The 18,372-nt window shown below is 36.6% G+C and overlaps 1 protein-coding gene across 2 annotated transcripts; it reads right to left on the reverse strand.

Moving 5' to 3' along the window:
• Positions 1 to 593: 593 nt before the first annotated feature.
• LOC143038611 (uncharacterized) lies at positions 594 to 17,960 on the reverse strand. 2 transcript variants are annotated; one of them, XM_076208061.1, is made up of 2 exons: positions 17,661 to 17,960; positions 594 to 3,562 (listed from the first exon to the last, which is right to left on the reverse strand). In XM_076208061.1, the coding sequence occupies exon 2, from the start codon at positions 3,319 to 3,321 to the stop codon at positions 1,465 to 1,467; it is 1,857 nt and encodes a 618-aa protein (XP_076064176.1). In that variant the 5' UTR covers positions 3,322 to 3,562; positions 17,661 to 17,960; the 3' UTR covers positions 594 to 1,464. The 2 variants fall into 2 exon arrangements, with proteins under 2 accessions (XP_076064176.1, XP_076064175.1); XM_076208060.1 differs by having other exon boundaries at positions 17,474 to 17,671.
• Positions 17,961 to 18,372: the final 412 nt, after the last annotated feature.

An 18,372-nucleotide genomic window follows, 5' to 3' on the forward strand; every position in this document is an offset into this window, starting at 1 on the left:
GTGAGTGAGTGAGAGTGGTGAGTGAGTGAGAGTGGTGAGTGAGAGAGAAAATGTGCAAAATCTCAAATCAACCTTAAAATGACCAATTAGAGAAAATAAAGACTAACACAGTACATTTATAGGACTCAATCACCTGTGTCAATCATATTATGAAAATTAAAAAAAGGGCATTTCTAAGGCTTATCACCCACAATGTCTCATTTGCCCCTTCAAATTTTCAGTCTAAGATAATGAAAACACTCAAAGTAAATTATTATGACTTCTCACCAATGCAAGTTTTCATATATCTATCATTTGTCAAAAGTATATTGTCCTTTTTTCTTATTAATTGGTTAATCTAAATGGCTGTTTATATATTTATATATATATATATATATATATATATATTATATATATATATATATATATATATATATATATATATATATGCAATATTACTACAGGAGAAAAGAAACTTGAAGACAGGAGGCACTAACATATAATTACATCCTCAGACATATGAAAATACTTACTGTCTTCAAGTCTCTTTTCACCTGTGGTAATTTTGTATACAGTACTCTGTTTCACAGTGATGCAAAACCACTGCACACATACACGAGTGGGGGCCTTTGGTAACACTTCAAAATATTTCAAAATTAATGACCACAAGAAAGATGAGATAAATATATAAGGATAGAATAATGGAAAATGGAAATAATTACCTTGTTAAAACAACTGAGTAATGTTATTTTCTTACCATCATTGTAATCTTAATTCAAATGGTAACATATTAGAACTTTTACATATTCTATAATAGGTATCTGGTATAGATATCTGGTTATAAAATTTAATATATCACTAATCAAACAATTCCTTGTATAAAAGATTTGAACTCATGAAGGACTAAATCATCAAGTAAAGTCTGAAACCTGAATAATCGAGTGCATCATTTACTCTTATAAATTATTTCTATGCACAAAAATATGCATATAGCAACATTATAACCACAAAGTTCATTATATTAATGAATGCTAAAGTGACTAATGACGAAGTATGATTGTGCATGAAATGACAATATGTCACCATGTATAGCTGCAAAAGAAATGCATTGCATTTCAGCAAGACCATACTATTCATTAACTACCCGATTTTTTAATAATTTTAAGAAATTTTATCACTACCTGTTGTTCTTCCCATCAAACCTCATTCATTTGGTCAGTGTTGACACTAACCATTTTGTTTAATTTTTGCACTCACTGTCACAAGAATTTAAGAAGCAGCCCATATTCTCTTGGGCAACTGCAAATTCACAAGACTTCTAAACCATGTACATTCTCATATGACAATTCAAATCTCTAGACTGAAAAAATGAAGCCTCACACAGAATACAAACACAATGTTTATTGCCTGTGCGAGTGCTCATATACATCGTCATTTAACCAGAGGAACTAAATGAAGACACATGAAGTGCACTTATTAAGTTTATCAAGTGTGTCTTTTCATGTGCCTCTTCAAATGTCCAGACTGAGCAAATGAAAAGTCACATAAAGAACATTTGTAAGGCTTATCGCCTGTATGAGTTCTGACATGAAGAGTCAGCTCTCCGGACTGATGAAATGCAGATGGACAGAAGGTGCATTTATAAGGCTTATCACCCGTATGAATTCTCATGTGAGTTTTCATGTGGTAGGAATAAGCGAATGACGTCTCGCATAAAGGACATTTATAAGGCCTATCACCCGTGTGAGTTCTCATGTGACGATTCAAATCTCCAGACTGATAAAATGAAGATGCACACTGGGTGCATTTATAAGGCTTATCGCCTGTATGAGTTCTCATGTGCATTGTTAAATGGCCAGAGGAAGTATATGAAGATTCACATATAGTACATTTGTAAGGCTTATCACCTGTATGTGTTCTCATGTGCCTCTTTAAAGTTTCTGAGAGAGAAAATGAAGATTCACATAAAGTACATTTGTAAGGCCTATCACCTGTATGTGTTCTAATGTGACTCTTCATATGGTGAGAGTAAGAACATGAGAAGTCACACATACTGCATTTATAAGGCTTATCACCTGTATGAATTCTCATGTGCCTCTTCAAGTTTCCAGAATGAGAAAATGAAGACTCGCATGCAGTACATTTATAAGGCCTATCACCCGTATGAGTTCTCATATGACTTTTCAAATGGTTCGAGTGAGCACACGAAAACTCACACATAGTGCATTTGTAAGGCTTATCGCCCGTGTGAATTCTCATGTGCATCTTCAAATTTTCAGTCCGAGAAAATGAAGACTCACATAAAATACACTGATAAGGCTTATCACCAATGTGGGCTCTCATGTGTTCCTTCAAATGTGAAGACTGAGAAAATGAAGAGTCACATAAAGTGCATTTATGAGGATTATCCTCTGTGTGAATTCTCAAATGACTCTTCAGGGTTTTAGAACAAGCAAATGCAGATTCACACACAGTACACTTGTAAGGCTTATCACCCGTGTGAGTTCTTATATGACGGTTCAAATGTCCTGACTGGGAAAATGAAGCTTGACATATTGCACATTTGTGAGGCTTGTCGCCCGTATGGGTTTTCATGTGCCCCTTCAAATGTCCAGACTGCGAAAATGAAGAAGTACACAAACTGCACTTATAAGGCTTATCGCCAGTGTGCGTTCTCATGTGCCTCGTCAAATTTCCAGATTTAGAAAATGAAAACTCACATAAAGAACATTTATAAGGCCTATCACCCATGCCTGCTACCTTATTTTTCTTTAAATCAACCATATTTGATATTTCACCTTTCTTGAAATTATCCATATCTGTTTCCTCATCTTTCTTGAATTCATCCTCATCCATTGTCATATCACTCTTGAAATCATCCACAAATATTACCTCCTTTTTTATGTTATCCACATCTATCATCCCACCTTCCTTGTCATTATCCATATCTGTTCCTTCATCTTCTTCAACATTATCTAAGTCTCCTACCTCATCTTCCTTGGAATCATCCACATCTGTTCCCTCATCTTCCTCAACATTATCCATATCTGTTACTTCATCTTCCTTGACATCTTCCTCATCTGTTACCTCATCTTCATCAACATTATCCATGTCTCTTACCTCATCTACATTGAAATCATCCACATATGTTACCTCATCTTCCCTGACATCATCCATGTCATTTACCTCATCTTCATCATCATTATCCATGTATCTTGCCTCATCAATCTTGAAATCTTCCACATATGTTACCTCATCGACCTTGAAGTCTTCCACATATGTTATCTCATCTTCCTTGACATCACCCATGTCTGTTAGTTCATCTTTCTTGAAATCATCCATATTTGTTATCTTATGTTTCTTCAAATCACCAAACTTGTAAAATGAAGTAATACATGACACTTGTAAGACGTTTCACAGTTATTTCCGGTCTTGTTTGGAATTCTGGGACATGAACCAGAATCAGATAGTCTCCTCTTCAAAATTTTGGCATTTAAATCAGCTTTGGTTGTTTCCTGACATCATCTTCACAGACTTGACTCTCCCATTGTATGAATTCAGCATTACTGCCATCTTCTTGTACCTTTGGAGATAAAAAAAATATATATTATGTTTACATATCAATATTGATATTTTCATAGCAATTACAATTATATATAAACATGACCTCCTTTCTGTATTTTTCTACTAGAATCAAGGGATATATCAATATATTTGTATATCCATACAAATATGAAAATTATACCAAATACAGTATATTGGCATTCCAATCTTTAGCTTAAAATTCATTGTAAACACACACATTAAGTCTTTCCACTAGCATCATCTTCACTGATACCTTGCAACTAAACCAACATCTCTATTTGTACACAGGTATTAGAAATAATATATGCACAACTATACTATTCCTCACACAACAGCTATTACAAATGATCTTTTTGTATTCAAGCATATACCTTTAATACACATTTATCACAAATTTCTTCCCATCTGCTTCATGAATATTTTTGAGTGGAGTAGGGGGGTTGTCATTTAATAAAGAGGTGGGAGTAAACCAGCTCATGTGGATGGGCCCTGCTGTGGAAGAGCTGTGCTTCACTGCGTTACCTTTAACCCAAGCAGTGTGATGAGGGATAAGGACAACCTTTCATTCCAGAGGCCCTGAGATGGGAGTGATACATGGGTATTGTATTATGATGTGGGCATGCCTCAACTAAGTCAACCCCAACTTTCACAGGGGAAAAGCATTTGGCATATTTAGTTGTCCACAAACAAGAAAATTTTCCAATACATGAAATAATTCTTAAGGAACTAGCCACTGAGTGAAGAAAAAAAGGTGGTAATGATCCTCCACAAGGAGGCGCTAGGTAGCTAGAACCAAAGCCATCACCGTTGCCCTATGCACTTAACGAGTGTATTTGCGTCGGCGTCTTGATTATATTTATTGTAGTCGCCCCTCCATAATGACATTCTTTCTAATTCTTTTGTAATCGCATTTTCTATGGTTATCAAAATTCACGGGTGAAGAGAGAACGATCGATAAAAGCGGTGACTATATTTTATGATGCGAGTATTATTACGACACGTCGTACGGCTGGCATTGGCTGCTGCCACCGAGATCTAAGTCCATGACGCCTACGTGTGCGGCACCGTATGGAAGGGGTTAAGACTGTTGGGGTAGGTAATAGTCACTGCTGGGAATCAGGGAGGAGTGCTGGATTCAAACCCAACTACTACCATTAGACAAGACCGGACTGACAGCAATGGCAGTGGATTTGTCATCCTAATCCACCAGGGTACCTGCTTTGTGGACACAAGTATCACTACCAAAACCCTTCTCTCTACCACAGACAACACTACTGAAACACCACTACTGAAACACAATCAATTCAAATCTGAGGAGGCAACAAGTCCACAAATAACAATAGATAACATGTACATCTCACCCTCAATCATCCCCCCAAAGTTACAAATAACTTTAGGCTTTATCTCAATCAATTTGCAACCATCCCTAACCTTATCATGGGTGGTGGCTTCAATGCCAAATCATCAGCACAGTATACCTACAACCCCAACATGGACAGAGGGCTAGATATGCTAAAACAACTTGACTCACTGACAATCCTGAACAACACACAAAATCATATACATATCCCTCATCAAGCCCTCTACACCCCCTCCTTTCCCAATATCACCTTCTGCTCCCCGACTAACCCCAACAACTTCATGAAATGTGGTCAGAGCCCTTGGATCTGACCACCTTCCAATCATCGTCACCAAAACATGAAGCACCCCAGCAGGCCAGACACACATACACCAATTACAAAAGAGCAAACTGGGAAGTTTTTACTGAAGAGACAGGACAGTACAGAGGATTACAAAGGAGCAAATAATAAACAGACAGACAAATAATAACAAATAATATAAAATAAACTGGATAGCATTACAGCATCTTGCTTAGGTGTATATCTAAACAAATCTTAAAGCTTCGAACTGAACTACATTGCACTGCCTCTATAGGAAGTTTATTCCATTCATTAATTACACTGTTGGGAAGTTGTTTCTACCCTCTTCCAAATCAAATCTATTTCCTGACAGTCTGAGACCATTATTTCTTGTTGGATTCTCATTCAGTGTGAAAATTTTGTCATTTTTGATGTTGTCAATTCCCTTTAGAATCTTAAAGACCTGTATCAAGTCACCTCTGAGTCTACACTTTTTTAGGGAAAACAGATTCATATATTTAAGTCACTTTGTATGATTTATTTTTTATATTTGGAATCAGTTTTGTGGCTCACCACACACCACATTCACTTTTTCCAATTTGTCAATGTCTTTAATGAGATTCGGTGACTATATGGAAACAGTATATTCCAAATGTGGACTAACAATTTATATAGCTTGTTAATGAGAGATGAACTTTTAAAGTCAAAAGATCATGCAATCAGTCCTGGAATCTTATTTGCTTTCTCAGAGGCTGAAATACATGGTTTAGATGATTTGAGATCGTTACTGATAATTACGCCAAGATCCTTTTCACTATCCACTTTTGTTAATGAATTTCCAAATAACTTGTAATCATACTTACTGTTATTTTTACCTATGTGCATAACCTTGCATTTACTTATGTCAAATTTCATTACCCACTTTTCAGACCACTGCTGTAATTTATCTAAATCTTCTTGAATATCTAATTGGTTTAAGTGATCATTTGCCATGCTACACAGTTTTGTATCATCAGCAAATTTGGAGACAATAGATTTTAGTCTGTAGTCTATATCGTTTATATATACTATGAATAGAAGTGGCCCAAGAATGGAACCCTGAGGAACTCCACTTGTATCATTTTTCTATCTAGAAGTTTTGCCATTTAGAACAACTCTGTTTTCAATCATTCAACCAATTACTAGTCCAACTTAATAGGCTACCACTTATTCCGTGTGAAGCTAATTTAGTAAGTAGTCTTTTGTGGAGGATGGTATCAATCACTAACATAAACACTGCTGTGCACACTTTTAATACAGTCATACAAAATGCAGACAAGAAATACATCCCCAGAGGCAACAGAAAATCACACAACCCCAACTTCACACCAGAAATCCAAGGCCTTATCAGACAATGCAATACACTTAAACACAATACTCCACACCTATCCCTCAAAACAAAGGAGATCAAATACAAGCACTAAACACTGAGATAAACAACAAAATACATAAACAGAAAACACAACATTGGCAAAATTTTGTCAACACAATCACAAAACAAACATCAGTAAACTATACAAAACACTCAACACCATTACACTATCCAACAGTAATACACACTCTCATGCAGCAATAACCACAACAACAGTCAATTTACCCTCAAACAGACAAACACTCATAAATAATTTTGCACAGACAAGCCATCTCACCCCTCACCCTGACAAATGATGCACCATTTGACAAAAGAAAATCTTCCACACAGACCCAGACTATACACCCTTCATAGACAGCCACACAAAACATATAATCCATAACCTCAAGCACTCATCTACCTGTGGCACTGACAACATAAATAACATCCACCTAAAACATATTGGACCCTTGGCATACACATACTCACCAACATTGCAAACTACAGCTATTCACATTACACTATACCTGACATCTGGAAGCATGGGAAAATCATCACCATCCCCAAAACCAACAATCCAACATCACACCGTCCAATCACACTTATCTGCATCTCCTCCCCTCATAAAATACCTTATACTACAACTCATCACACCACATATCCCCCTTGCCTATGTGTCACATAATGGCCAATCATTGTACAGTAGAAATATTAGGAATGGAATATCACAGGGCTTAGTTCTATCCCCCACATTCTTTAATCTATACATGGCTGATATACCCACACCCAACTCCTCAGAAATATACCCACACCCAACTCCTCAGAAATATACCCATACCCAACTCCTAAGAAATAATCTCTTCCTATGCAGACGACATAACAATTAGATGCACACACCATAACAAAGCTGCAGAAATACAACCACCATACCAAAATACACTCAACACCTGATTCACTACAAATAGACACAAAATAGCACCAACCAAATCTACAGCCACATTTCTCACCAAGTGGACAACAGAACACATATACATACCACACCTTTATATCAATACCCTCATATTAAACACACACACCCAAGATTTTTGGCTTAACATATGATACGTCCATGTCATTCAAACAACACATCACACCTACTTAATACCCTGAAATCAATTACAGGTACAATATTTGGACAAAACAAAGAAAACTACAATATACAAACAATGCATATGCTCAGTGATGAATTGTGCAAACCCAACATGGGCTTCAACACCCATCAGACCATACAAAACAAAGTCCAGACAATTATAGGCTGCACAAATACAACACCTACAGACCATCTACACCTCAACATGAGGCACACAAAAACTTGCTGCAGCATCCACAAACACAACACCCCCACTACACTTTATAACAGAACACCCACACACACCAAAAAAACATAAAAACAATATCTAAATACATATATCACACACAAATACTCTCTTCTCTTCCTCCTCAACCACCAGACACCAGCCTCTGGAAACATATCGTATCACTCACTGCTCCATCAACAAACTGAGAGATAACACATTGCTGCATGCCAGACCCATATCCATCCCTCTGAATCCTCTTTTCCCCCCATAAGAACAGAGTCCACTTGGCCAGATTGTGATGCAGCCACCATCCAGCCCTCCTAAGCTACCAGAAGAGGCCGGATGACCACACTGCAGATAACTGTCCAGGATGCAACACTTCACCCCATACTATACAACACATTATGGAAAACTGCATTGTACACAATCATGCACCTCAACAATACAATATACACTCTACAAAAGATTTGTGGGAAAACCCCATTTCAGCTGTGGTGCTCCTTAGGGAAACAGGACTGCTCAGCCAGACTGCCTAGGGAATGACAACAACTAAGCAAATATGATACAAGGATGCTTCAGATCATACCACCAGCACAGTGAGGATGGAGGACAGGATAGTTAACAGGTAGAGAGCAATAAACACTAAATAAAAGGTGGTAAATGGGAGTAATGAAAGGAATACAAACAACATAAGTTGTATTCAACTAATGAATGGGAGTGAGGCATGGGTGATAAGGACAAGAAAAAAATAATATGTAGAGGGAGTGGAAATAAGGTGCTTGAAGGTCACGTGTGTATTACAAAATATGGTAGATTACACAATGAAAAGGCATGAGCAAAAGATGGAAATTGGAAAACAAGTAGAAGCCAGCCAAAAGAAGTTTGGTCACATTATGAGAGCAGATGAGAGAAGATTTCCTTATGGGATTCATGAATCTATAGTCGTGAGAGTGACAGCAAAGGATGGACCTGAGAGTGAAAGCAAAAGGGGGACAAATGAAAAAAAATTAATGAAAGGGGTGAATGTAGGTAGGGTGAATGTAGGTGTAAAGGTTCATATAAGGATCACAAACAAGTGAAAATGTACACTGTTGCCAAAGCAAGTTATCATTATAATGATAATACTACAATAATAAATCTATCTATATGTGAAGGGTTTTTCCCCCTTGCAAGGGAGGTAGTCAAGTCAAATGGCAAGCACTCACTCCCACCCACCACCCCTTCCTCTCTCTCATCTCAGCTCCTCATGGATGACAAGTTATCCATGTATACCACTCACTGCCCTGGGTCATAAGCAATACAGCAAGACACAGCACATCCACAGCAAGGCTGTTTCCCTTAATTGTCTGGGGTATTGGCTGCATGTTATTGTTCAGTATAACTAGCACAGTAATATGCAGCCAATAAGTAATCTATATACAGTTCTTAAGAATCACACTGGACTACCTCTCCACATCATGATTTCCAACAGATGAAAAATCATAAGCAACCACCACACAACACTTTCACACAGATGCCAAAACCTTTACACTTGAAAACAATACACACATTTCTCTGTCAAACTCCTCCAGACATCAGCTCCACAGAAAAATCATCCTCCTCTGCCACCAGAAGCAAATATCACACTTGTATTTACCTAGTTGTATTTTACAGTATGAGAGCTATGCTCGTAGTGACCCATTTTCGTATCTCTCCACATCCAGTTTATTCTTAAAATCATGTATAGTTTTGGCATTCACTGTTTCTCCATTCAGTTTGTTCCACACATCAATCACTCTATGTGGGAAGCTATTCTTTTTCAGGTCTCTTCTGCAGCTGTCTTCTTTAGTTTCTTTTCGTGTCCTCTTATTTCTCTTCTGTCCTACTTTAATAAGTCATCTCTGTCAAGAATTTCCATCCCTTTCATAATTCTGAAAATGGTCAACAAATTACCTTTCTCTTCTCTGTTCTTGTGATGACAGATGTAATTTTTCCAATCTTTGTTCATGTGTCAGGTTTGTCAGAGTAGGCGCCATCTTTGTCGCTGCTCTTTGTATTCTTTCTAACTTTCTTATGTTCTTCTTTGTGCTAGGTGCCCACAGTGTTGCAGCATATTCTAATTAGGTCTTATCAGTGTAACAACTATTCTTTTAACCATCTCTTCATCTATGTAGTCGAAGGCCACTTTCATTGACCTCAATAAATTATAAGTCTCTCCAAATAATTTATTGACATGTTTATCAGGTGTCAAGTCACTCGAGATGATTGCTCCCAGGTCCCTCTCAGAATCGACTTTTTTGACTTCTTTGTTTCCAATTTTGTACTGTCCCAACACTTTATTTTTACTTTTTCCAAATTCCATTATGCTACATTTTTTAATGTTGAAATGCATCTCACTTTTCCGACTCCATTCCCATATTTTGTCTAGGTCTTCTTGTAGCAACATGCAATCTTCTTCTGTTCTTACTCTCTTGAGTGATTTGGCATCGTCAGCAAAGAAGTTCATATAACAGTTTACTCCCTCATCCATATCATTTATATATATGTACAACTGTATTTATGTCACTTAATTTCAAGCTTATTGATAAGAGTATTTCTTCTGCAGAGTGACTATGGGCCCAATCGGGAGACTAGATAGGTTTTACAGCCACACCTTGCATAGGTGGGGATAAGGTTGGGAGGTGACTGGATCTTTTCCATCAGTTCTCTGTCCTTTCTCAGTTGGTAATGCTGCCTATTGTAGGCATGTTATGCCACCTTCCACCACATGGTTCCCAACAATCAGGAAAATATAAGACACCCTTCAAACTGTACAAAATAATGCTGAGAATATTAACCAGATGAACCAAAGCATTCTTGATACCTGCATACAGAAACCAAAATCCTCCCCATGCAAGATTACATGGGAGTTTTTGGTATATAATTCTATGAAAGAGTCCTCAACCCTACTCATCCATCTTGTTACCACCACACAAGCACCATCAACTGAGTGCAACACTAAAACTACACCAGTAGCATACTACTCAAAAATCTATGATAATGTACCACCTGCACCACACAACACATCCATGCAAAAACACATTCACCTTCATATTACAAAAACAATCACTTCAAAACTGACCACTAAACTCCTAACTCCATCAAACCCTTCCAGACATCAGCCCCACAGAAAAATCCATCCCAAGAGAAGTAAGAACTACACTTGCATGACAATGATGAGATCCATCCAACGCTATTACAATAACAACATGGAACAGGTCTGCCCGGGATGCAACCATCTCAAAGAAGATACCAAATACCTCTTCATATACTACCCACCCCTGACCATCCCCCAGACTACAAAATGGTATTTTCTCCTTGAGTGACTTATTGTTCAATCTGGCGGCTGTTGCTAGTTACCTGGAAGGTATGGGGCTCCACCAAGAGAAATTAAGGTTACATCTCACGGAGCTTGCCCCCATGGTTAGGCCTATTCTGTGTTGGTGTTGTCTTTGTGCAAGATGGTGATCTGAACGCAGTCAAGCTAGTATGGTTCTTGCTTCTCTTGGAAGGGAGAAGGCCCAAGATCTCTCAGTTAACTTCAACAACCGTCTTGTACCTATTCACACATGGAGAGCTGACAGCTGATGAACACCCCTTACCTCACACTACTTTTAGCCTGTGACATAGAAACAGTTCCACACTACCACAACACAGACAACAATCAAAAGTTTCTTCATAGAGACCTTTGGGAGGTTCTGTGGACCACAGCCAGGCTGTGGGTTTGCCGATTTCTAGTCAGAGAAATTCAAAGCAGCAATTATTATTGTTAATTATTTATTATTATAGCTTTAACTTCTTGTAGGAATACCCTTAGGGTTACAGAGAGCAAGATGGCTAGTTTCATCACTCTGTCCCATTTTAACCGCCTTTACAACCTGAGTGGGTGGACTCAGTGGCAGTATTCTTTCTTTCCTCTACCAAAGCGGGCAGAGGCAAAAATGGAAATATATACTCAAAGAATTGAGACAGGACAGTATTCAGAGGGGGAGGGATAGCATAACAGTGGGACAGTCCTAGTACAATAAATAGCATTATTTCTCTATGAGTAGAGATTTTCCCAAATGTAGATAAAATGATGTGTGGCTCTGGTCTGTAGGGGCACTCCATATAGTCCCTAAAGTATTATGATTACTTTCCTTCCTTCTGCTATCCAATGCCTGTGTTTGAGTGAGTGATTTTTGCATGTTTATTTTCTTGTTGACTTTCACTGTCAGATCTTTGATGCATGGGCTGATGGACATGTGTAAAAAGTGTGGCCTAGAATTTTTGGGTTCTTTTTCATTGGAATGGTTTGGCCATTCAATTTTACTAATAAATGTTTCTTTGATTTACATTTTTCTAGGGTGAGTAATGTTACAGATGACTTACAAGGGGAGTTCACCATTCTATTAATTCCAATACATTGTTCTAGTTGTCTTTGCACTTGAGTGTTCTTAGCAGCTATTTTGTAGTTGCTATGCCTTATTATCATCGATAGGTCATCTGCTTAGGCAAGTATTCTAGTATAATGTTCTGAATCTGGTGTTGGGACATCACTTTAAAAGAGGTCAAATAATATTAATAACAGGATTTAGATTATAAAAGCAATAACAATACCCACTACAGAAGGATAATAAGATCCTTGTTGAAAAGCAGAATAAACACCAATAATGAATACTGGAATGTCCAGTATATCAAAAATAGATAGCAAAAATCAGAAACAGAATGGATAATGGTTTCTACATTTTATACATAAACACACACACACACACACATACATTGGATTCACGGTGAAGATTGGAACTCCGGAAAAGAAGTGCAATTTTCGTGGATCTCAACGATGATGAAGTACCTTTGTAGTATTACTAGGGAAGGGGAAAGCTCATGGTGTAGTGGGAAGGTGAAGAAAAAAGAGAAAGGGAGGGATTACTGAGGGAAATGGAAGGAAATGAGCAAGGAGACGAATGGGCTCCCCCGGACGTCAGAAGAAATGTCAACAAGAGGGCTACAGACGATGCAGGTGAAGTCGAAAACATCAGTTAAAGCATTAAGTTTAGAAATATAGATAAGAACAGCACAATAGAAAGTGGAGATAATAATTTCCATGGATTTAATGTGGTGGGGATGCCAACCTCCCCCGATTAGTAAATCTAGAGGAAAAACTAGAGAAAATCACCGAACATTGGGAGGTTAGGTTCAGCCAACTTGCACGGATTATGCAAAGAGTTGATTAATTGGAAGAACTAAAGGAGAACCAAAACCTAAATAAAGAAATAGATTAATTATAAAGACAGTTAAAAGAAGTAAAAGATGAGAATGAGGAATTAAAGAATAATAAAGAGAATAAAGAGTCCATAGCAAAAGAAGTACTGGGTTGGAAAAATGTCCAAGAGAACTACAAAATTGTATTTAAAGATATAGTGACATAACAGATGAAAGAACAAACTAAGGACATAGTTATTAAAGTGATAAGAGAGAAGGAGAATATAGTAAACTTAGCGGACAAAAAGAAATGTATAATTATATTAGGGATGGAAGAGAAGCATAATCCAAATAGGACTACTAGAGTAAAAGATGAGAAGGATAAGGTAAACAAGATATTAGAAGTAGTTCAAGAGGGAAAGAAACTGAAGAAATATATAGAGAAATACAATACAGATAAGACCACCCCAATTAAGGTTAAATTTAGGTCACAAACGACAGCAGAGAATATCTTAGCAAAAACAGGGAAACTAGCAGACAGTGAACAATATAAACAGGTATGGATAAAAAAGAGAAATTAATAAAGACGAAAGAGAGGATGAGAAAACAAAAAGACTAGGAGCTAAGAAAAAAAGTAAGAAAAAAAGTGGGAAAAGAACAGTCAGAAAAAGATCAATTCTATTGGAGAGTAGTGGATGTGAAAATGAGGAAATGGTTCATAGAAGAGAAAAATGGAAGGGAAACAGAAAACATGATGAAGTAGCAGAAAATTAAAAGTGTCTTACACAAATATAGATGGCTTAATAACAGGCTTGCACTAACTGAATGACTACCTGAAGGAAAAAGAACCGGACATAATGGGAATTGTAGAGACAAAATTGAAAGGCCCACTACCACCCAACAGTGTAGGACATGGTGCATATAATTATTAGATTAGAAACAAAGAGGTAAAACAAGGAAGTGGAGTTATGTTCCTGACTAAGAAGGATATATATGTGAGGAATGTCACATATGGAAAGAATAGAGATGATTAGATGGAAGTGGAGGACAGGGATGGGAAGAGCGGGAAGTTTGTAGTAAATTATATGCCTCCTAAAACGGCTTCATGGGAAGAAAACACAAAAATATGTTAGAAGACACAAAGATAACACTGAATAAGATAATGGAAGATGGAGGAAGAATAGTTATAATGGGTGACTTTAATTGTCTGGGAAGAAATGACAGCAAAGGGTGGAGAATCCCTATAGGGAAATGTACTACTTCATATGATTATAGAGCATACAATGACGCAATGGATACAAGAGAATACTAGGTATAGAAATGAGGAAGAACCATCGAAATTGGACCTAATAATCACATCAGAACCCGAAATAAAGGACAAGATTGAGTATAAAACACCAATAAGTAAAAGTGACCATATATTGGTTGAACTGGAACTGAGGAAAAATGCATGGAAAAAACGAATATAGAAAGGGAAGATTGATGTATGGAAAAACAAATTTTGATAAAATAAGAGAATTCTTTCAAAAAGCAGACTGGGAATGGATACACAAGGAGGAAAGAACAGTAGAAGAGAAATGGACTATTTTGACAAAAATCTATAAAGGAGTGGAAAAGTATGTTCCAAAACAAAAACAAGAAAAAGGATATATAAAGTGTTGGTACAGAAATAGATGTAGGAAGTTAAAAGACAAAAGGGATAAAGCTTGGATAAAATGGAAAAAAGACAAAGGACCTGAAAAATGGAAAACATATACTAGTTATAGGAATCAATATGTACAAGTGTGCAGAGATGAAAAGAGAAAATACTAAAAAGATGTCATAGATTTGTAGACAACAAACTGAAAAACAAACAAGAATTAGAGAAACTATGACATGGAGGAGTTAAATACACAGAGGAAATAGAAATGGCAGGAATTATGAACAAGCATTTTAAATCAGTGTTTACAAGGGAGAACATACAACTTGTCCAGTGGGAGAAGGAAGTCCCCCCTATGAAAGCGATAGAAGTAACAAGGAAAGAAATAATGAATCACCTGAGTAATCTCGATGTCAGAAAATCGCATGGACCAGATGAAATGGCAAACTGGATTTTGAGATAATGCGGCAATGAACTAACAGACAAAATACATAGTCTAATAAGCAGTTCATTGAAAGAAGGAAAATTTCCAGAAGATTGGAAAAGAGCAAATATAGTGCCAATACATAAAGGGGGAAACAAGGAAGACCCTACTAGCTATAGACTGGTCTCTCTTACAAGTATGATAGCTAAAATTTGAGAATTATCAAAACTAGATGGGTACGGCATTTGGAGGAAAAAAAAAATTAAAAAAAAAATTAAAAAAAATACTAAATCCAAGGCAATTTGGATTTAGAAAGGATGATCAAGGCTAATAGATGTAATACAAGAAAGAGATGGATGGGCTGATTGTGCATTCCTAGACCTGAAAAAAGCTTTTGATAAGGTACCACATAAGAAATTGCTAAAGAAATTAGAAACTGCAGGAAGAATACAGGGCAAACTACTAAAGTGGATGGAAGACTTCTTGCATGAAAGAAAAATGAGAGTGGTGATAAGAGACAAACACTCTAATTGGGATAAAGTGATTAGTGGAGTTCCACAAGGAACAGTTATGGCCCCAATAATGTTTGCTATATATATTAATGATATGGATAAAGGAATTGAAAGTTATATGAGCTTCTTTGCGGACGATGCAAATTGTTGAAAAAAGTGAACACTGTAGAAGATTGTGAGTCGCTGCAGAGTGATCGCAATAAAGTATGGGAGTGGAGTAGGAAATGGGAGATGTAATTCAATATTAAGAAGTGTAGTATAATGGAATTTGGAAAAAGCAAAAAGAGAATAGTGGGATCATATAAATTGGGAGAGGAAGAAATTAAAAGAATAGAAAATGAGAAGGACCTGGGAGTCATTATTATGAATAATATGTCACCTGAGAAACATATAAACAAGATTTTTGGAGAAACTTATAATCTAATAAGAACAATCAAAGTGGTATTTACATACCTGGACCAAGAAATGGTGAAGAAAATAATAGTCACTTTTATAAGACCAAGATTGGAGTATGCAGTGACGACATGGTCACCAAGTACAAAAAAAAAATGTATAACAAAACTTGAAAGAATAGAAAGAGCAACTATGAAATTGGCACGAATACTCTCAGAACTATCATATGAGGAGAGACTAGCAAAACTTGAGCTACAGACATTAGAGCAAAGAAGAGAGAGAGGAGACTCGATAACTATTTATAGAATCATGAAAGGCATAAAACTATTGATAGAGAGGATCTAATAAAATGGGATAGTAGAGACACATGAGGTCACGGAAAGAAAATCAAGAAAGATAGTTATAGAAGAGACCTGAAAAAGAACAGCTTTCCCCACAGGGTAATAGATGTTTGGAACAAGTTGGATGAGAGATGAGAATGTGGTCTGTGCAAAAACAATACACAAATTTAAAAACAGTCTAGATAAAATGAAATATGAAGACGGGACACCACGAGCATAGCTCCCCTTCCCGTAAAATACAACTAGGTAAATACATGACTCGATGGTGCAGTGGTCAGTGTTCCCAGCTGCCACTATGGCTGTCTGGGTTTGAATCCTGTCCAGGGCTGAAATAATTTCAGCATTGGTGCACTGCAAGTCATTACTCCAACTCTCGTGGGCAGGGAGTTGGGAGTGTGCGTGCATGTAAGGTAACAGCATTACCCATAGATCAGTCATATATGAACTCTGTGCTCTCTTCTGGTAGGGAAACAGTTGTTGATCATGAATCCAACACATGATCCAAGACCATGGTGAATCACACTCATACTCACACACACATACATATATATATATATACATACATATATATATATTATATATATATATATTCATAACAATTGGTGCCTCATCAAGTCAGAGGAATAGCCAAATTCAAGAATACACACACGTATATATTTCACAATTGGTGACTCATCAAGCAGCCAGAGGAATAGCCAAATTCATTATATATAAATATATATATATATATATATATATATATATATATATATATATATATATATATATATATATATATATATGATTTGTGTGTGTGTGTGTATGTATACATCACATCACTCAATTTTCAGATAGCTAGATATAAAACGTCCATTGTTATTTGTATTGAAATAATGTCTAGGGTATTTCAACAGATCATACTAATATTAACTAACTTGAAAGTGCATATTCAGCAGAACACTGAAATCTAGAGTGAAAAGAATCCGCAGAATTACATACATGACTGCAAAGAAAGGGAGGACGGAAAATAAACAAAGATTGTACAAGTTTACCTTGTATGTCAAGTACGTTTTTTTTCAGCCTTCACTTTCCTCAGAAGTTATTCCAATGTAGCTTAATTATTGTCTAGCCATTAGACGAAGTCAAGCACCTTACTCCTGCAACGACAGTACATTGTTTGTATGCATTCTTCAAGTAAACACAGGAACTATTGCCATCTGCTTGTTTCACACAACTTACCCAATCGATACATCCTGTCCCAGCTGCATAAAGACAAAATACATAAAGGTATACTACAAAGGTAATGATTGGCCGAAGCGGACTAATAATGACCAATCATTAAGTATGTAATAAGTATTGATGTATAAAAGTCTTAAAATATAAGTATGAAATTATGGCAGATAAAGTGTGGCGCAATAAATACTGAGAACTGCAGTTGTATTACATTTATTATCAGAAATAACCAATTGAAGAGGTGTTTCATATATTAATAATCACAATTCAAGAGTTCTGCTTTGCAATTTTATCACATGCTTTGCCAAACAATGATGACGAAAAAATACAGCAGTGAAGATGTGGCAACAACGCATTGAGGATAGGGATAATATTAACTTTTCCGTCAACAACAAGGTCTACAGAAAATGATAATCATATTTCAGTGTATTTAAGTATAATAATATAAAATTGAAAATATTTTTATAACGAAAATAATAACTGTCGAGATGTAGCAATACGCTGACTGATTTTTAACGCGCACTTTAAATTCATCTTACAGTAGTGTCATACGGTTCATAACAAGCATTAAAATGGGTAGACGTAGGATCGGCTATTTGTAGATGATGGTTCACAAGCTTATTAATGTCAAAATTTGTTGCCAGACACATTGTAAATGAAAAGGAGAGAACTACTGGAGTTGATTAGTGTTATGGCCCTTTGTGTGATGGAGTTTTCG

This window comes from Oratosquilla oratoria, chromosome 24 (assembly GCF_046742065.1).
Source record: "Oratosquilla oratoria isolate Oo_2021 chromosome 24, ASM4674206v1, whole genome shotgun sequence".
Lineage (NCBI taxonomy): Eukaryota > Metazoa > Arthropoda > Malacostraca > Stomatopoda > Squillidae > Oratosquilla > Oratosquilla oratoria.

Coding starts and splice junctions, on each gene's coding strand:
- LOC143038611 (XM_076208061.1), bottom strand. CDS start 3,321: ATGGATGATTTCAAGAAAGATGAACTAACAGACATGGGTGATGTCAAG.